This window comes from Stegodyphus dumicola, chromosome 12, assembly GCF_044657685.1.
Source record: "Stegodyphus dumicola isolate Sdum_Otavi_A_Nest chromosome 12, ASM4465768v1".
Classification (NCBI taxonomy): Eukaryota; Metazoa; Arthropoda; class Arachnida; order Araneae; family Eresidae; genus Stegodyphus; species Stegodyphus dumicola.
Genome location: NC_140779.1, coordinates 30,821,415 through 30,844,083, shown reverse-complemented (window position 1 = coordinate 30,844,083; position 22,669 = coordinate 30,821,415). Strand labels below are relative to the sequence as shown.

Genomic DNA, 22,669 nt, shown 5'->3' with positions numbered 1-22,669 from the left:
ATAAAAAGAGAAAAAGAAAGAAAATTCTTTCTATTATGCTTCGCAAGGCACATGCGCGTCAGAATAAGAAGAATGCGATATGCGTGTTGCGTGTATAATTAATAATATTTTATCTCATATTTTCAACAGTCAGCAGTCCAGTATTAAAAGCAATGAATGAAAAACTGTTGCCAAAACCATATTTCTAAAAGAATGAAACTATTCAAAATGATGCGATTTCATCAAAACAAATCTGATTCGAATTTTGAAAAAAATCGCTTCGAGGTGCACTGGCTCTTGTCTAGGTGCACCTATGTACCAAATTTCGTAACCTTGGGTCTATTAACTTACGCGCAGCACGAACGAAAGACACACACAGACAGATAGACTCTTTCTTTTATTATATGCAGAGATTCCGCAAATAATATATCCAAATTCTAAAACTGTTTTTGTTAAACTTAGAGAATTCAGAGTGTAATATAATAACACGATAATTTTCTCATTAAATTATATTCGATGTACGAGGTTCGTAGATTTAGAGTGAATAACGACGACACTTGAGGAAGTATCGAAACACACTTTATTTACTAATATTAATCAGACAGCTCCAAAACCACTTTTACAGTCGTCGAACTGTTATAAACACACTGACACGTTCAGCGACACAGCCTTCAGACTGTTAGGCAATAACGGTGGAGACAGCTTCACTGGAAAGCACAAGAGTACAGCTCCCGACTCTGTTTGGTCGTTCTCGGAACTCCAAGTACTCTCCAGACTCTCCACGCCATGCACTCTACGATACATGTGAAATACGGATTGTTAATGATTTTCTTTTTATGAAAGTAGTATGGTCTTTCCCGAGATATCATGGACCACCACAATGGCAAGACAATAAAATATATTGTATAAAAGGGCATAATTTAATATCATCTTAATGCACTCAGTATTTACAATGACAACCTCACAGTTACGAGTGTCCTCTCGAGTGTCTCTCTCAAGTGTCCTCACAGTTACGAGAGTCCTCCAACGAGTCTCTCTCGTTTGTATACACTGTGTCCAGACTCATAAAGTAGCTAAGCGACTTATCGCCATGTACATTAAGAAACAGGAAACAATATGAAACAGGAAACAAAAGAAGAATGTTAAAGACCCTTTTATTAAGAATTTAAGTAACTGAATGTAAGGAATTCCCTGTGCTCACAAAACCAGTCAGAATTTATGGAGTAACTCAAAAGTTAGAATTTCACATGTAAGTTGGCTTCTTGTGGAACGGTGTTTGAGACAACCCGGTAACCTGGGCGAACTCGGGAATGGAACTATTCGCCGCGGCTGTTTCGCCGTCAGGATGTTTCGCCGTCAATACATATTTTTCTTTACATGACTGATTTATTAACCGGACATATTATATTAAGTGGATTTAGTTTAATAATTATATTTACCTATCGCATATTTAAGAGATATTTTTTCTTTATTTGCCTACATTATATCTTGCCATATTACACTATTAATTATATTTATTATTTATTTAATAATTTTTTTCACCTATTGTATACCTATGGCTGTCTTAAATTTTAAAAGAAAAAAAAAAAAAAAAAAACTTTTGCAATTTCTTGCAAGTACTACTTTAAACAAATCGCATAAAACAACTTTAAACAAATCGCATAAAACAACTTTCTAAATTTTTATCATTTAAAGAACCAGATAGTTTGTTAACATTTACAGTTTAGCAAATTCCTCGTATTAAAAGCTTTTGAATAATATTGTTGCGTGCGTACGGGTTCGTTACGAAATGAATGCACAAGTCCCATGAAAAATGAACAAAAATTTATTATTATCACAACAAATATGATTAAATGTCCTCAAATAATCGTGCAGTATCACAATATATCACAGTAGTTATCTTCTAACTACTCAAACGTTCAAAAGAACTTAATTCAAAACAACTAAAGAAAGCTAATCCGCGAATTCGCTACAGTCAACAAGAGCAGTTTTCTAAACAACAACAAACTAAGTAACTCTCGAATTGAGAGGTTTTCCTCCTATTTATAAAATTTTAAAATCGCGCGCGAGAATTTTCTAGCACTTTCTCGAAATCAAAAAGAGATATTTATTAAATGTTTAATGCACGCGCTCTTGTATTTTCAATTTTCCGGCTTAGCTTTCTTTTAATATTCGTCACGCGCTGCACTGCGCGGGGAATAAAACCATTTAATTTATAATTGAACTAACATTAGCTTTCTAAATACCAAATTCGTAACACTATATGCAATGTTTTTGTGCACAATTTTGTACAAATACATCGTTACGCATGACATATTAATTTTAAGAGAGTAATGTGCTGACAAGATTCCAAAATAATTACTTACATTTCCAATTCAGATTTCATAAAAATATGAATTTCCTACTTGCGTGAGTGATTTCTCTGAACTACTGATTAAAGTAATGAATATACAATTACACGCCGAACGAATATTAACTCAGAAGCCAAACAACAAAAAATCAGCGATTTTTTTTTTTTTTTTTTTTTTTGTTTGTTTGGCTTCTGAGTTAATACTGATTAATGATTAAAGTATTGATGATTCGTGTAAAAATTGCATCTGCATAATTTTGAAATCTATAATATAACTTCTGTTGTATCAGAGGTTTAGCCCAAGTTCTTTTTGATACTGACATAATTTTCTAACTAAATATGTGTAATTTCTTTATATATCATATTTGTAAAAAAAACTATGTATATTGTTGCGGTTTTTTTTTTCTTTACGTTCGTACGGGGTTCGTAGATTTGTAGTGAATAACGACGACACTTGATGAAGTATCGAAACACACTTTATTTACCAATATTTAATCAGACAGCTCCAATATTTAATCAGACAGTAAAATCACTTTTACAGTCGTCGAACTGTTATAAGCACGCTGACACGTTCAGCGACACAGCTTTCACACTGTCAGGCAATAACGGTGGAGACAGCTTCACTGTAAAGCACCAGAGTACAGCTCCCGACTCTGTTTGGTCGTTCTCAGAACTCCAAGTACTCTCGAGACTCTCCACGCGATGCACTCGACGATACACAAGAGTATAGCTCTCGACTCAGCACAGTCTAAGACAAAACCCGACGATCCACTAATTCGCGATACACTAAAAGACTCTCTCGATGCACTCAACGACCGACTCGGCACTAGACTTCGAGACACTCGCTCAATGACTATCAGCTCGCTAGACGAGGCACAGACTAACTGATTGCGGACCAGCCGGGTTTATATAGCTTTCGGCTTGTGTTCGAGAACATTCTGGGCTAAACAGGTAATAATTCGTTCCGGAAGGTTGTCCATCCGTCCGTGGTACATTGCCAATTTTACCACAAAATGGACGATTTCTCGCCAAATGTGGCAACCCTGCCTTCCCTGGCCATTTTATGGCAACCCTAAAACAGCTTTGCAGGAAAGCCATCTTACCGCGCCTGTAAATTTCGTAACACTGTCCCCTCCCAAGGACTGAACGTCCCGGGGAACGAAATCGTTGAGTTTGTTAATCAAAAATTTGTAAGTTTTACACAATCTATACATGTAAAGAAGAATGTCTGTTTGTGTGTGTGTTTGTTTGTTCGCGTCATTGATTTTCGATCAATTATGATCAATTATGATCAATTTTTTCCACATTTAATCGACAAAAATTGAATATGGAAATAGTGGAAGGAACTTAAGCTTTTACGACCATTTGATTAGAAAGACGAAAATCATTAAAAACTGCGTGCCATTGTTTCTGATATAATGAGAGAGTATTATTTTTTTTTCTATCGAAACTTTTTATGTGGGTTCCATCGTATCAGACTAAAATGTATAACTATGAATCGTATTTTTTGCATCGTTATTAGAGAAGCATTACAGTCATATCATTCTCTCTGTTGTTAGATGCATTACGGATACTTCCGCTAATAAATTATATAAAACAATAAATAATACCTGAACACTGGTAGTTCGGTCCGAGGTTCGAATACCGCGAACAGGCTGGCTGCATGGGCGTTTTCGTGGTTTTCCACATGTGTAACGTGTATACGAGCCAGTTTCCCTTATAACGTCCTCCACGAAAGGCATCCCTCCCTTTAGACAGATAGCCCTCGTGTGCTCTGCCATAACTGAATAATCCATCCAAAATCATGAATTACGACCACAAGGAAAACACGCACACTCAGCTAATATTCTTCTTTTTGACAACTAGTACATCTAGTGGCATGTTTCACACAAAGAAAAATTGAATACTTTCCAAGGACATCTCACTGCTAATTATTACACTTGACTGGAGCTACATGCAACGGAGTGGAGTGGCTGTTTCTGGAACTTCAAAATTACATATGTTCTTATACAATAATATCCTTTTTTACTTCCTTGTATGAAGTAAAAAGGAAGTATTGTAATCGCGAAAAGTTTCAGGCAGCATATTTCAACGAAAATATCCATTTTGACCGCTATCGAATGCAATTTAACGATGTTTTTGCGTGATATCTGTACGTAAAGACAGAATAAAATACTCTTTTCCTCCAAAAAATTATAAAACTGCTTTAATATTAATTCTGAAGACAATTTTTCTTGGCGTCTGTACGAACGTATGTACGTACGTCCGTACTTATCTCGCATAACTCAAAAACGAGTAGACTCAGAACGTTGGAATTTTGTATGTAGGACTGCTATAACATGTAGATGTGCACCTCGTATTTTGGTTGCAATCGGCCGCACCAAACGTATATAAATATATTTATATATATATCCACTCTGTTACCCGGCTCAGTAATCTCAGTTTCTTTACTCTTATATGTTTGTAAATTGTACATTTTTTTGCTTTAAAAATGATTGAATTATGTTGTTTTTATCTTCCGGTTAAGCATTTTATGCCTTTAGTAAATCTGTGTGCAATATTTTTAGAATCATCAGCAACTTTAAAGTTGTTTAATTGCCGCTAAACCTTTTTTTAATGGCGGCCATTGATGTTTACATTTGAAACAAGAGACTAGCGGATTTGTTGCCAATCTAGAGAAACTTAGCTTCGCAACAACAAAGATAACGCATTCATTTATTATCGCCAATTAGATCATGCATAATTCTTTCTGGAATTTTTTCGAGGGAATAAGTGTTTGAGATTTACTTCGTAATTTTTAATATAGATATTTTGAGTTTTTATGTATTTTTGCCTTCTCGCGAAGTGAGAACTGAATTAATTAAATGAGAAATACTCAATCGTCTGTGAAAAACTGTTTCTTTTTTGTTTTGCTTGCTTAATTTCTTTTATACATCCTTCTAGCTTTATTATAGTATTTGAATAGAACATGTGGCAACGATTAAATAATTCTATTCTTTAAATGATATAAATTTTGTGCATTATGAGTTATAATATGAACGAAATATATACGTTAACTGTTATATAATTATTGGATTATATAACAGTTAACTTAGTTTCCGTTATATAATTATTATATAAGTTATCTGTTATATAATTATTAATACTGTTAAGTGAATCTAGCGCCAGAGTGTCGCTATGGTAAACAAATACTAGAGTGAATTTTAAAGAACGCATTTATTCTATTGTGGTTTATGCGCTGTCGGCGAAGATTTAATTCAATCCAATAAGTTTAAAAGAAATGCAAGAAAAAATGCGTATAATTTAATATTCCAATACAAGGAAGTCATGTGGTGTACACATCAATTTTTTTTTTTTTTTTTACTTCTGAGCCCCTTGAGTGACTTGAATAAAAATGCATTCATTTCATGTTATACGATATAATTAATAATTTTGTGGACTACTATTATTTACTATTATTCTGGCTGAGATTTTCCTAATGCCATATGTTACGTAATTATACAAAATTCTCTCTCTCTCTTTTTTTTTTTTTTTTTTTTTTTTTTTGTCTCTTTTACATTTTTTTAAGGAAATTCTTTAAGGTATTATAGCGTAATCAGAAGGCTTTAGATGTAATTATTTTGCTTAGGCTGAACGCGTGCTAACAATTCGTAGGAATATTCTTCAGGATTCATTATGCTTAACACGTTCAGTCTATCCTGTGTCTTATGATATCACCATTAAGCTCCATTTTTGATCTTTTTTTCGATGTTCTTTGAAAAAGATTCTTCAGGTTTCGTTATACAGAAGGCAAAGAGGGAAAAAAGAAAATTTGCTGGGGAAATAATATATATGATAATTTGTGTTCTCATCATCCAATTCCTCAATTATTAAGAAAAAGGAAAAGAAGAAAAAGAAAGAAAGGAAAAAATAAATCTGAAAGTTTTCTGATTTTATATTACGCCTAAAGGGCTTTTTTTAACGTTTTGTGCGTTACCTTTATTAAATATGTTCTTCGCGCTTAAACCATAAAATTCAATCTAATAGCATTACAGTATGGCAAAATAATTTAAAAAGAGCATATCTTTAGAATTTCCAATACACAGTCTCGAGCGCTAGAGATAGAATTTTTTTTTTTTTTCGTACAGTGTTGCCATTGCTCGCTTTGAAATCGTTGAATTTGTTAATCAATTCTTTTATGTTTGACAAAATATGAAATAGCTAATAAAGCAAATTCCAAATTAGGGCTTCCAGATGCCCATATTCAGGTGGAGAAGTACGTTATTCAGAATTTGATGGCTCTAGGTACCGTTGTTTTTTCGCAATGCGAGAAACATGCATACATTTATGCAAATTCTACATTATTTAATTTCATTAAATATAACACAGGGCGATAATCTTTGGTGGCAACAATTTGAAAAGTGAAACACAAAGTTTTCAACGCAAAATGCCAAAACGAAATTAATAGCCCTTCTGGGCTAACGCCCTTTGGGCTAAAAAGAAAAAGAAAAGAAAGAAAAAGAAAATTTAAAAATGGAACAGTTGGAATATTTTAGCTAACTTATAATTGCCACAGAAATAATAATAGTAATAATCGAGATGATCTGAAGGAAAAAATAAGTTCATACTTTTTCATTCTTCGTATTGTAATTATTAAACAATATGATACTTTTATGAACTTAAATATAAAATGTTTAAAACATTTTTCTTCTTTCCATTCCTTCTTAGCATAATTAGAAATAATTGTTATATTAAGGCAATTATGCACAGATCTGAAATATTCACTGCAACTCATTATGTAATTTCTAATACGACTAACGTCTAGAACCGTAGGACCAGAACAAATGATTCAATTAGTCTAATGACAAAAGGAATTCTTTTAGTTTGTTATTAAAGATGTTATATATTTTTAAGAGATTAAGCCAACTGGACTCAATTAAATTCATATTTTTTTTTTCTTTTTTCATAATAACTGCTTTATAAGGCAAAGCAGCTTATAGAATTAAACAGAAGACCACCTTTAAATTAAATTACATAGTCCCATAAGTGAAATGATTTTTATCAAGCTCCAACCTTGAAATATAAATAAATGCAAAATTACTCCTGTGATATCAGCAAATCGAATTTAAGCATGATTTTAGACGCCCAATCGAAATATGGAGCAAAAATCGAATGTCATTTCTGAAAAAAAAAATCAGAATTTTTGTCGAAATGTGTATATTGGCGCAATATGTAAATATAATGTATCCCAAATAATGCTTTCGAGATCTGAAAAATACACGTTGAATTTTGTTGATCAACTGATTAGAACAACAGAAATAGAGCTGATGCCCTCCCCCCCCCCTCAAGAGGTCCGTGGTTCGAGTCCCGACGAGGGCACTGCTCAGTTTTCATGGCTCCCACTTTCAAAAATACCTAATGTCTCTAGATGATTAATATTCTAAAAGTCTTAATCCGGCCCTGTCTTCCTGCATTATGCAGTCAGACACTCTAACACTCAGTTACTGGAGCTAGCAACCAGCTTTGGATAATTTCTAGACTGAGTTGGATTAACCATTAACCCCTTCGCGCCGGGTAGCGAAAACGCGCGCTTACCGCGGAGGCCCGCAGTGTCTTCCGCGAGCGTCTCTCCAGGGCCGGGGGCTTTTTTGCTACTAAGCCTAAATCCATGAAATTTCCGAAGTATCAACGCATTGTTTAATAATGCTCTATAGAGTATTTAAACGGCTTATGCTTTATAGATATTTTTATATATATACTTTAATTACCTTATTTCTTGTCTAAATGCATATTTTACACATTTTATTTTAATTACTCACCATTTTATGACTTTTAACATTATACATCTGAAAACTAAATATATTACTTAAAATTCTCTTTTCGTATGAAAAATTTTAAAACAGAGATCTACACACAGTCCTACGTTACATTCCTTGAACTCGTAATAACTCATTTGCCGTTTTGGAGGATTTTTCCGGGAATGTGAACAAACGAAGCATCGTCGTCTCATTTTCTTATCAGTCTCTTCTGAACAAAGTTTTGGAAAATGTCATTCAGTTAATCTTTCAGAATCAATATCAGAATATCAGAATTTCAGAATCAATATCTGAAATATTTTGCATCATTTCTGCTATTTCATGCTCTGTTAAACATTTTCGACGCTTCGACATTGCAACGGTAAAAACAGAAAGAATTCACGTCTAACAAGATCTAATTATTTTCTAAAAACTGAACTGTAAACCGAAATACTCAACGCTTTAGCGCATATAAAACTTCTACTTACAATAAACAACTACCACGTGCGAATAAAGTGCGATTTAAAGAGACGTCATAAATCACGCCATTCGGAAACATTTAGTTCCCCGTTTGTTTATATAATCAAAAACACGTGTATGTGAGTCATGCTTCTCTCATTTCGAGTAGAAAGTCTAATGTACATGTATCTGAAACCATATGGGCATACAGTGCCATCTTGTGGCAGAAATTATAGTTTGAAAAACGTTCCAAGGTACTGGCACAAAGACGTGACATTCGGTAAAAAACGCAACAATGGTCTGGCACGCCTGCGTGTCGGCCGGTAGATAAGTGCGTTCGTTGCTGGCACGTATACGTGACAGTCGGCGCGAAGGGGTTAAGCGAAATATGCACTTGCTTAAGACAGGTGACAGGTGGCAGGTGAGAGCAGGGTCCGGACACCCGGGCGGCTTTCACTGACTATTCGGTAAGACATGAAGGAAAGGGAACTTCGCAAAAATATGCTTAGGGACTCAAGAAAGGGTTCACAACAAAAACTTCCAATATCAGTTTTACATGGCGCAGCTATACCAAGACCGAGACAAAAGGAATTGGAGAAAAAACAGACGTTAGATTACAAATATTGAGGGCACCAAAATCTTTTAAGTGCTTAAAAGTCTTAATCCGGTCTTCTTGCATTATGTAGCCAAACACTCTATTACCCACTTACCGAAGCTGGCAACCAGCTTTGAATAATTTGTAGTCAGAGCTGGATTAACCCTCAAGCAACATAAGCACGTACTTAGGGCGTCTAGGAAAGGGGCACCAAAAAGAGCTCTTAGATACCCAACAAAAGGGGCATCACAAAAACGTCTTACTGCTGGTTTTATTATGGATGAATGTAGCTAAACCAAGAATTAGAAAGAAAAAATGGCAGAAAAACCGGCGCAAGCGTAGTGGCATCAAAGTCTTAACCCGACCCTGATTCTAATTGAAAACATAGGTGCAAGAGGACACTTGATTCAGGCGCCTGGGCGATAGCCGCATCAGAACAGTGAAACAGAGAGCAGTTACATAACTTTTGCTAGCATAACATGGCAGAACTTTTGCTGGCATAACGTGAAGTGAGAACCAGCAGAAATACTAATTCTCTTGTGATGGATGTTTGCAAGTGTTCAGATATAGAATTACTCCGGAGAAACCAGGTCAGTGTAACGGCATAGATTAGCTACGGTTCAGCTTAAAGGAAATCAGCCAATTACATGGCAAATTGTAGTTTGAGCTTCGTTTGAGCTTATCTGGCAGTCAGAGTGAGTGAGAGAACTTTGAAGTCTGAGGAGGCTGAGCGTGGAGGTGGAGCTAACTGGTCAGATCGTCGAAGAGCCAATGGCGTAGCAGGAGAGTGCACTTCCAAACAAGTCAGGCATTGGTGGGAGGGGTTCTAGTTGAACTGACGTGTTAACAAGTGCTTTTTCTGTTGAAGATAGAAGAATGATTATTACCTGGCAAGAGTCTGTCGTTCGTATACTTCTCTTACCCCACCTCCCCAAAAAGTTAAAAATTACTAAGGATTCAGTCTAAGAAGGCGGAAAGCTAACAAATGTAAAGCTGAGTTCAATATGTTAATTATTGAAGATGTATACGTTTAAGAATCAGGGTAAAGCTAGTTAGGAAATTGTCCTTGACATCTTCAGCCACCTTTTAGAGTTAGTGAGAGACGTCACAATTAAATTTAAAAATTTCTCTGATTCGTTTAGCTCATAAAATTGCATTGTTTAAATTTTTTTCTCATCTCACTGTTTTGAATATACCTTTATTACGTATTATTATTTTTTTTTCTCTGGCAGGTGTTCCAAGTCCTGCAGGCAGTCAGCGGCCGGCCTACACGTCTCAGTCTGCTGCTCTCAACCTCATGCAGTTCACGGAACCATCAACCACGCCACCGGGCGGAGGTGGGTCATCACCCCCGAAAACGCCCTCCCCGGCTTCAGTCGCGGCCGCGGAGGCGTGAACGTAGCGGCCTCTGTCTCCACCGAGCTTTAACCATATCAACACTGTAATAATGGTTCCCCCACCACGTGACTCGTGTGATGTGTACATGTGCATCGCAAATTCACAAACCTATGCCGCTGTGGCACGCGAACAGGGAGTAACTAACTATCCAATGCTTCTGAGCAGTAAAAACAAAAAAAAAGATGCAAAGTGGCGGCTCGTTATGGAAGAAGAAGTAACATCAGCGGGGAAGACCTTCGAAAAAATGCTAAACAAGAAGTGCATTCAGTTTCAATGAATATGAAATAAACCTCTTATTCGAAATACCATTTGCAAAGAAAGAGTGATATCTGAAAGCAATACTCCAACAATAGTTCCTAAAGTAAATTTATTCTCAAAACTTTTTATTTGAATAGTAGGTATATTTTACGTAATGTGTTCAATGAAAGCAGATTCCCTCCTGTAGTAAATTAAAAAAACTAATACTAAAATTATTAGATAAGAAAAGAATGGCTGGACAGGAGTTAAGCTACTGGCGCCATCTGCTGATGAAACTAGAACTAAAACATAATTTCCTTAAAGGTTGAAGTCAAAGATGGGTTGGAATTAAGGACGTTAACTAGAATAGAAAGATTTTTTCGAATGTGATTTTTGTTGAAATGTGAAATTAACGACACTAATTGCAATCGAGCTTTGCCTTCAGCCTTTAAGGAAATTACGTTTTAGTTTTCGTTTCATCAACAGATAGTCAGTAGCTTAACTCCTGTCCAGCCATTCTTATCTTATCTAATCACTATATTTCATCTCGTTCATTTGCAGTTTGGCAGCTGAGGATGATACAAAACTAGTCCTGCGAAAATTTGAAACTAAAATAATTAACTAGGAGTTATAAATAATTTATTTAAATTGGCTAATTTTTTAATTTATTTAAATTGGTAAAGGTTTGAAATCTAAAACTTTTTTATTTTTTAAATTAGGATTCAATATTTCAAAATACACCCTTTTCGAATCCTACATACTAACCCAATTTTGGCTTTTTTTTACACAAAAAAAAAATCTCACAGTCGCAAATCATGTTTGAGCCATTTTTCATTAATTAGTTTAACTTACGACGTTCTATACGACTAACTAACTGAAAAACTTGATACTGAAGACTATTATTATAATGAATTAATTTGACAACTTTTTAAACCATATTTTGATAAAGCAAATACTCTTTCTGGTGCAATTAAACAAAGAAAACATATAGTGTTTTCAGTCTAATCTGGAGTTTTCCTAATTCTTTTCTTTGTGGGCATTCCTATAAATAAACAATTAATGTAGATTTGTTTGCATTTTAATGAAATGTCTTTTGGATATGAGACAAGCCTGTGCTTCAATACTGTGCAAAATTAATTTTAATCAATAAAAGTCGATGGAATATAAAAATTACGGCCTGTCTGCTAAACCCATAAAATTACATTTTTTCTAAGTAACAAAAAATTATATCTAACGACTATTCTGCTTGCTTTAGCAATAAAAGTAAAATTAAGTAATAAAAAATTAAAGCATAAAAAGTAATAAAAATATAAATCAATAAAACAATAAAAAGTATTTTATGATGATTACAGTTACTCATTCTGGTTGAACTATTCTTTCAAAATAAATAAATCGTCAGTAAAAAATACTACCATTATATACTGAGAAATATGAAACACGTTTGACAAATATATTAATTATGTAAGCAAACAATTAAAAGAAAATGCAAGCATAATGGAAAATTTTAAAGTTTTTGGATGAATTTCCCCCTTTTCTGATTATCTCAATCTTCCGGTCGTCTTTTAGCACAAAATCGAGAATTCCCCATTTAGAAGTAATATTTTATTAAATTCATTTCCTCCTCTAAATTCCGCAAACATAAAATAAATATATAATAATAATAAAAAATATGCAATTATTATTATTTCTGAAACGATTATTACGTAACAAAACACATACCCAATTAATCGTTGCCTCTTCAACAGATTACTAAAATGAACTTTTTATTACTTCACATGATGTTACCAAAACTAAATTAGTTGGCGATTTCCTAAGGATTAATTAATTGAAAAACGAGCAATCTGCTATATTTTTCAATAACAGGTAGGGTCATTTTTCTAAGTTTCCCCTAAATAGTTGCTTTTTATTTATTGATATCTGTTACCGGCAAAATGGATTCAAGTGTTTAATTTTTTTAATTTTAATAAATTAAACTAATAGCATAAAACTGAAAAACGAGCAATCTGCTATATTTTTCAATAACAGGTAGGGTCATTTTTCTGAGTTTCCCCTAAATAGTTGCTTTTTATTTATAGATATCTGTTATCGGCAAAATGGATTCAAATGTTTAATTTTTTTTAATTTTAATAAATTAAACTAATAGCATAAATTTCGGGTTTTCAATCACATTTTAAAAATTATTCTTACATTCATTGTTCCATTGATGTGGGTTATTATGACCCTGATTTCCCTAGACATTAAATTAGACTGTTTGGAGACTGCCTGTAGTTCAGTATCTTATAAAAAAACTTAGATCTTGATGAAACAGACTAAACATGAAAAAGATGACCGTATAAATTAAATATACTATAAATGGTTGTTTAAAGTTTGAAGCTTGCATCAGTTTACAGACCATGCAGTTTTTTAAACCTGATTAATAAGAAAAAAAAAACACAAACGTTTTCGCTGTTTTTAAATTTTTGAAATGTTTTATATATTATTATCTTCATCCAAACTACATGATATATGTATTTGAATTCCTCGATGAATGATAAAAATCAATATTTGCATTCTAAATAAGCTACATAAACAAATTAAAAAAAAGTCTTTTATCTTCAAAATTCGAAGAGACAAAAAAATACTGTTAAATATTTACGAGAGCAACTGAAGAAGAACTAACAAAAATGCTTTATTTGTTTTCTCCAACAATCCGTATCTACAACTAAACAGAAATCTCTATCTTCTATTAGAAGTTTCTCGAGTTATTGATAATTCATATCGCAAACATATTCTAGTGATGTCTCCTTCCCTGTTGAAGACTATGTTATCCTGTGAGAATTTTTCTAAATATCACACTTCGACTTTGATCAGATCTTCTTTGTTAGTCACTCGTATCTTACAATTCTTGACGATCAAAACATATTTTGGTTTATTAAGAACTGCACTCAGAATTCTGAGTTTTAGTTTAAGTTTTAGTTTTCTTACGTATGTTTTCGATCAGAAAACATATATAAGAAGTAATGCTGCTACACTAAAAATGTTTTGATAAGAAGCTATGCTAAAAATTTTCAATTGGTTGGTTTAATAAGAGACAGAAAATCATTTTTTTATAACTTAATTAAAATGTCCTTATATTGGAAATGTTGCATATTTATAACGTTTATTTTAAGAAATGAGGTTTTTTTTCTAAACGTAATTAATATCAACAGATGATCGTTAATCAATTGGTCGTTTATGTAGAATCGTGCAATTTAACTTATGCCAAACGATATATCAAACGATACGAGCCGCCACTGAGCATTACCTTCAATATACTGCCATAGTTAAAAAACAAGACTGAGTGACCACAAGGCATTACAATTATTTTTTAATTTAAGTATTTCGTAATCTAACAATCTTTGTTTTAATTTTAAAATAGTTAATTTTAATATTTTCAACATTTGCCCTCACAGATTAAAATTTTTATGAACGCATATTCTTCTATTTAAAGCTTTAATCACCAAGTTATTTGCTTGAATTGTATGTTCGTGTCGAAGAATAAAATTCCATATAACACTTAATATAATCGGAATAGTAAGATTTTTCTAAATTTTTTCATAATTTCCAAAAAAAAATTGAGCATATCAGAACTTAATGTTAAAAATCCAGTGCAATGTGTAAGAGAACTTTTATAAAAATTGAATGACAAATGAAAGATTAGACACTTTATTATCATGCTATAGCATCAATTCTTCCAAAACAGTATCGAAAGAACTTTCACATTTCATAAAAATTGTTGACAGTTAAATAATTCGAGTATATATCTTCAATAAATCTAAGAAGTTTCCGAAGCTGCTACCTTATTATTTGATACATATCTTCAGCTTACCAGCGAAAACATAAAAGAATGGTGTTTTATCGGAGTTTTATTATAGATTTAAATAATGTTGTTTTATGAAAATAACTAATACTAACTATTTAAATGAACGCGACTAATTCAGTGCCGCAGAGTTTGGATAATACTTAGCTAATCTTTAAATTGTGTTAAATGTATTTTATAATTAACAGAAAAGTTAATGAAATATTTTGCATGGAATTTATGACCAATTTATGCAAGCTCCAGTTGAAGAGAAGTGAGGTATTTAATTTAAAGTACACGAAGGTTACCAGAAAAATACCTTAGTGAAGAATTTTCTGAAGCAAATTTGCTTGTATTTTCACATTACACTTAGGGAAAACCACGAAACTCCCAATGCAGCCAATCCGTTCTGGGGATTTGAATTTTAGTCGAACTGCAAGTGTTTTAGTGATTTTCTTCGCAGAGCCGTTCGTGAAAGTACATTAGTTACATGTTTTCCTATTAACATAATTAATTTAATTGTATAATATTATTTGAGACTTCCCAAAATAGTTAATTACAAAAGTCTCACAAAAAAATTACTCCTTTGAATCGTTATTTCGAAAACTTTGAAAGTAATGAAATAAAAACAGTTTGAAATTCTCAGCTTTTTTAGATAATCTGAAAGTCACTGAGAGAAGTGCGTCGGTCATACCTTTACATTTGCAAATATTAATTCAAAAAAATACTACTTCACTCCGTAGTATTAATTTTCTTATAACTTTACATGCAGTGTTTTGGATTGTGCTTACAACGAATTACGTATTTTCTGTTGCAAAAAGGAGTATTTAAAACCTACGCTGAAACTTTTTTTCCTAGTGGCAAAGTTGCTTCATTAACTGTGCTAAGTTAAGGAATTTTAAAATAACACAGAACTAAATATTTTTAGCACTTAAAGCATGACCTCATACTGTAATATAATATTGCTACAGCTGGAAACAAAACTAATGTATATTTTTAATAAATGCAAGGATTTATTTTTTAATAAAAAATTTCAAAACAAACAAGAAGATATATTAAACGTATATATTATTATTCAAAATTACTTACAGGAATGATAGTGGAGCTTCTGTCAGGATTCACATGTACGCACAGTAATATATTTAGACGTACAACTACGCAGAAAAAAAAAAAAAAAAAGATACAGTTCTGTTTCTTCTGTTCTACTGGACCGAATGACGAAATTCAAATGGTATTTCTCATGTCTCGAAAGCGCGACTTAGGATATATATTAGATTTATATATAGCAAATTGTTTCTAACATAGGTATTTTCACACAAAATCGAACTTTTTCTGAAGTAAAATCCCAATTCTTTTCCATATTTCGTCTCTACGATTCAAATTATGCCAGAGTGCCACGTTTCGTAAAAATCGCATGAGTAGTTTTTAAAAAATTAGCTCTCAGAATTTTAGCTTCTCCATGTTAATTGAATTTGGTATATATTTATTAATCCCTCTTTTTTTATTAAACTTACTTGATTTCGAAATTTAGGTTCATTCCAAATAATATTTGCCAATTTTTTACAATTTATTTTTAAAATTCGTATTATAAATTTTTCGAAAAACATTTTGAAACACAATCTATAAAATTTTGGCCATAGTCTTAAAGTAGATGTATTTCTAGGCATACCTTAAAAAATAGAGTTTTTTATTTAATAAATAAAGGTAACTCACAATAATAAATAAAGGTTCTTTGGTCGTAATATAAAATCTAAGATTTCAGATTCTCTTTCAGACTTTTTTTTATTTGTACTTTACAATATTGCGAATTTCTTAGGATTATGCTTTCTTGCCTGAACCATGAGCTTTCCTACATCAGGTTTTCTGGAGCTGGCAACAAAAAGGCCACTTCAGGCTTTCGATTTCTTTTTGCAGGTGTTTGCTGTGAGAACATTGAAAATCGTGCCAGTTCGGCCTTATTTTGATTAAATTTTCTTCTTTATATTAGGCTACTAGCAAAACAGGTTGTTAGTTCGTTAGCTTTTTATCTTCGAAAATTTGCTGCCTTTATAAAAAATTCCACTTTGTTATTGTAAAGTTATTTATTTTTAATTATTGTAAGGAATAGTCAAAACAAATTGGTAATAGTTAGCCTAGTAATTCCTACCATCGCTTATACGGTGCAAACTGTATATGTATACTTTAATTACCGCATTACTGTAATTACAGTGCATATTCATGCAAATGAATGGTCGCATATTTACCTGTTATGTTTAAATATTTATTACGGTACTCTAATTTTGCAATTTTTATCTCTTTTTCTTTGTGACACTGTTTCTTAGAATCTATTATAACGAATTTGGTAGCAGGTATTGTTCTTCTCGAGCAAATTCCACTTTTCTCTATTCCTCTTCTCAGTAACAAAGTGGCTGAAGAAAATCAAGTAAATACTGTCAATTGACACTCACATTTCTTTGTTGCATGCTGCCGGATAGTTTAGACTGCAACTTAAGTTTCATTCACACAGTTCGTTTTAAAATCATAAGTGGTCTAAGTCGAGCCTTGTTCCTAGGCAACCAGAAAAACTGGTTTAAGGATTTTGTCTAAATGTTCTAAATTTTTCAACTTTATGTCACTTAATTAAGACACATGTCACTTGTCATAAAAGCCGACCAATCACAGCAAAACAAATGTCGGTCAACGATTTTGCCGAGTCAACTACTCTTTTACGCATGCACAACTTTCCCTTCCCTGACTGGCTGCGGTTTAAACCCTGCTAAACAAGTATGAACGGACTCAAATGATTTTTATGCCTTAAAGCACAAAGCTTCATGACGACAAAACTGTCTTCTGAACGAAGCATTCTCAGTGCACGTTAAGTCAAACTTTGCGAGACTTACTGTAATCTGGTATAATTATGAAATAGTAGTTTAATTATTCCTAAATCATTTCAGTTCTTAGAAAAATTAACTTAACAGAATTCAATCTATATTAAACCTCAGCGAGTAATAAAATTCCCTGTTCTGGATTGATTCATTAGCATTACTCAAAGGTAATAAACTTCATGTAATTACAATGCATTATATCAGTCGACTATTCTCAAAATAGATATTTACAGCGTATTGTGACAAATTTAACACAATTATTGTATCGGCTGTCAAATCTATATTGCAACGCTAATTTATATTATTATTAATCTTTTCAAAAACAGTTTTCGATTTCACACACTCATGAAATCACTCAGTCTTGTTTCTGGCACTATTGTTATGTCATTTTCTTCTGCTAACTGTGATGGATAGTCAAGGACACTAGATGATCACTTACGATATCACGAATGCATTATAAATTGATCTAGTTTAGGAAATAGCCAAAGTGCAGCTGTACAGGTAATGTAAGTGCTGGCTAAAGCACAAGCAAAAAATCAAATAATTCATATCAAGATCAAAATGTAGAAACTCCAGGCATATACATCATATGCAATAAAATTCAGAGAACTAAGGACTCGCCTAGAAATCTGCATTATTTGTTCCATTATAAATGCATGTATCTTCTGTGTCATGTAACAGTGCATATTCACATAATTTTCATGTTCTGTGAAAAAAGGAATACAGTTCCGTAGAAATGACTGGTATCGCCTTGGTGAATTAACTGATATAACTGAATCTCATTCTTAAAAACCTATTAGTATTTTATCCTTTCTTAGTTTATGAACAAAAAATAGGAATTTTTAAAAAATTTTAGCACATTTTTATCTGAAAAACCTTTTATGCTTCAGGAACATTTGTTAATAAATTGGTTACTTCAGTTTGAATACATAACAGTTTATAAAACTAAGTTTAATTCAAAAATTCTAAACAGTTCATGGAATTGTTATTTTTTATTTATTTATTTTAAATCGTTTATTACAAATCAATTGCAAAAAATAAAAAAGTATACTAATGTTATGAACTCTATTTTTAAATAATTGTGTGCATTACTGCAGGAAAAAAAATTAAATAAGCTTAATAGCTTTATTCTAATCGATAAAACTCGTATGATTAAGAAAACATATCACATAGGTAAACAGAAACATTTTTAATCTGCAACAATTGTAAAGCAGTGCAGATCAACCAGTTAAGTTGTATTCAAGTGTATAGAAAATTATACTGCAAAAGAGCTTTAGAAATCTTTCAGCAAATGTTCTGCACTGAAGTCCTATATTCTCCATTTCTCAGCCTCATTTTAATTCATGTGACAATTGTACAGTGATAAAAATACACAAATCGTTCTGAAATAAAGTTCAACTCTATCAAAATTATACATGTTTTTTATGTAAGTTTACTTTCATCCAGAATTATCATCTGAAACTGGATGGGGTAACATGTACCTTCATGGAAATAAAAGACCTATTTCCTAATAGGAAAAGTAAAGAATCAAGATTGTATCGCTACAATAAGATTACATACCAATTACCGCTCAGAAAAAATCCCTTTGCTTTATGTTTATTGGCTAAAAGTGTAAGGAATCAATATTGCATATCTATGATAAGATTACTTAACAATTAGTTGCTCAGACAAAATCCTCATTTCTTATATTTATTGGCTAAAGTGTAACAAATCAATATTGTAACTCTGCAATAGCCTACCAATTAGTATTCAGAAAAAAATCCCCATTTCTTATGCTTATTGACTAAAAGTGTTAAGAATCAATATTATATATCTCTATAATAAGATAACATACCAATAAGTGTTCAGAAAAAATTTTATTCCTTATGTTTATTGACTAAAAGTGCAAAGTATCAATATTGAACCTCTATAATCAGATAACATGTCAATTATTGTTCAGAACAAAATCTGCATTTCTTATGATTATTGGTTAAAAGTGTAAAAAATTAACATTGTATCTATACAATAACATACCAATTGGTATTCAGAAAAAAATCCCCATTTCTTATGCTTATGGACTAAGAGTGTTAAGAATCAATATTATATAGCTCTATAATAATATAACATGCCGATTAGTGGGAAAAAAATCTCCAGTTTTTATATTTACTGACTAAAAGTGTAAAGAATCAATATTTTATCTCTATAATAAGATAACAAAACAATTAGTATTCAGAAAAAAATCCCTTTAGCTTATTTTATGTTTATTGACTAAAAATACCTTTCAGTTTATGAAAATTTGAAGCCACTCTTGCATTCCATTATTAGTATAATCACAATATAATGGATCGAGTTAATGAGATTGAATATCAATTTCAAAAATGATAAAGTTATTGCAATCGGAACTGATAGTATACAGCAATTCATAAAAAACCACTAACTTTAATTTTTATAAAAATTATTAGCACCCACAATGTCAATTAATGCAACAATTAAAGAGAAAATGTATAAATTTTACTTTATAAATGTTCAATATTTCTTTTAAAATTGTGTCAAGGTAATATGAAAATTCGGAGAAGACACGTTCCAATATACTGATGGTAACTATTTCTAATGCATTTTAAAGTTTATTCACGATTTAGGCACAGGTGGTAAAAATATCTGATCATTCACATACTCTAAGAGTCCTATATGATATAACTATTGACTTATGAAGCCAGCTGTTCAAAACTGAATCATCTGATCCACTGCACCCAACTGACATCGCACAAATGACAATACCCAAAAACTTTCCACTTTTTCAACTGTTGCCTTCTGTTCTTTATACATTAAAATTCAGACCATTCCATACATTAAAATAAGGATTAAAATATGAAAATTAATGTTCGTACATTAAAATTCATACCATTCAAAATTCCTTTTACATTCATGTAATCTATTAAATAATGTGAATTTTTAAAACTACAATTTGAAATCAGGTAAGTTTTCTGAATTACCTCATATTAAAATACTGCAAATGCATTGATTTTCTCTCTAAGCATTAATATATTGTTAAATTTAATGGTTGTACACCCTATCTAATAAATGCTCATTCTACTCCAGTCTGATGAATTCCCTCAACATCAATCATTTTCCTTCAATACTCTAGTATTTAAAAAAGGTAAAGTCTGCTAGAGAAATCACCCTTAAAAATAACAAACAAACTTATCTAAATTGATTACACAGTTAAAACTGAATGATAAAATCAGCAAAATAATTTTTTTGATTAACTTTACATACCGTGGAAGAATAATTACACAAAATATAAGAAAGCTCTTAATACTTTGCCATAATAAATATAACTAACAAATAATGTATGAAATGGTAGTATATAAATTTTTCTTTGTTCATAAATAGCTCATTTGGTGAGGGCAAATTTCATATTAATGATAAATGTGTATTTATAATTTAAAAAATATAACTTAAAATGCCAACTTCAAGATTTTTAAATCATAAGAACACCATTTGCTGAAAATATATGATACCGAATTTCAGCAAATTATTCATTTATTACTAAAAGGCAAAAAGTAATTAAAATTTTGAAATTTTAAATAATTTTGATAATTTTAATCTTAAAATGAAGGGGCAAAACATTCTAATATATATCTTTTGCTTCATAATAATCAAACATGTATTTTAAGTTGGATAATAAACTATGTTTAATTAAACAGTTAAAGAGAAATGTATTAAAAGATTCATAATAATTCTATAAACACATATACTGTTTCAGCAAATTTAACTGTATTTTTTATCTACCTTCATCTGAAGAAAATTAGACAACATATACCAATTTAAAATATTAAAAGAACAAAATACTAGTTAACTAAAAATGAATTAAACGATAAAATATTAAAAAATTTAATTAAACATTTAAAATGCACAAATAAAATATTTTACCAAGTCAAGTTTTGGTAAAAATTAAAAATCAAAATCCCAGAAATGTTTCACATCCAAAAGAAAAAAAAAAAAACATTTTCCAGAAATGTCTGTGAAAATCACATAAATTTCAAATTAATGCAGCTTGCATTAAAATGAAGGTTAATGTTCCTAAGGCACTAGTTCTTTCTATGGATAACGTATAATATGTGTAAAATTTCCACAACTGTTGTACACTGCGCCTATCATGTTGCTATTGAATGTATGCAAGGTTTTTGAAAACACGGCAGTGTGTTTATGTACAAAGATCTTTCAATATCTTCCAACATTTCTTCAATGCAGTGCCTCTAAGATTTAATTATAATTAAAATTTTAAGAACTCGTAGAGAAAATCTTGTAATTGATAAAGACTAAACTATAAAAAATATATTCAAATATATTTACCTTTTTGGAGATTGAGATGTTGCTAATAAAACAAAGGTAGCGTTTTCAAAGAAATTTTTGTTAATATTTTGAATGCATGAATTGTATACATACATTAATTATGCCTGATGTTAAACATTAACAGACTGCAAATAATTAAAATGATTTAATCATAGCTTAGGGTTTTTGTTTGCTAAATATTATACTGAAATATTTTAGCAGGTAGAGCTGAAATTTTTGAATGTTGTCTCTCTTTTTTAACCTTTTCTTTTTGAAATATCTAGTTTCGTAGATGTGTAGAAAAACACTTATTCTCTTCAATAAAAAAAATTACTTTTGAAAATGATGGATATATATATATATTATGTACACAGAATGAAAGAGAATTTAAAAAGACTTTTAAATATTGATATTTTTCATTTCAACCTGCTTTGCATAGCACAGATTTTTCTTTGCTGTTTCAGTGTGACGTTATATGAAAAGTCAAAGTACTGCTGATTTTATGTTCAAAGAGCTGTACCTTTGTTGCACGATGCATTTATTGTAAAGAAAAAAAAAAAAGACTGTGTACTTGTTAAGACTCAAACTTTATGAACTTGCATTATACACAAGATTATATTAAAATAATTTGCAATACTTTTGTAGATTTTTTGTAATATGGTTGAAGCATGACGCACATGAAAAAAACATTAATGTTATGAACACAAAACCCTATCAGATAACTCCTATGGAAATTTAAATATTCACTTAACAAAAACGAATCCACTCCGTGATTAAAGTTATTTATGTAAAAACAATTAAGCTAATGTGAAGGAGCAAATTTCTAGACTATTTCAATATTTAAAATACAATCATTTAATTACTTAACTGATTCAATATTTA

General features: G+C 31.4%; 1 protein-coding gene across 1 annotated transcript in view; it reads left to right on the top strand.

Moving 5' to 3' along the window:
* LOC118193319 (potassium voltage-gated channel protein Shaw-like) overlaps positions 1 to 22,423 on the top strand; it is a 538,479-nt gene extending 516,056 nt beyond the window's left edge. Inside the window, exon 5 of the mRNA XM_085827595.1 lies at positions 10,390 to 22,423. Coding sequence (XP_085683721.1) covers positions 10,390 to 10,553 — 164 coding nt within the window. The 3' untranslated portion in view covers positions 10,554 to 22,423. The remainder of the gene's footprint in view (positions 1 to 10,389) is intronic.
* The last annotated feature ends 246 nt before the right edge of the window (positions 22,424 to 22,669 follow it).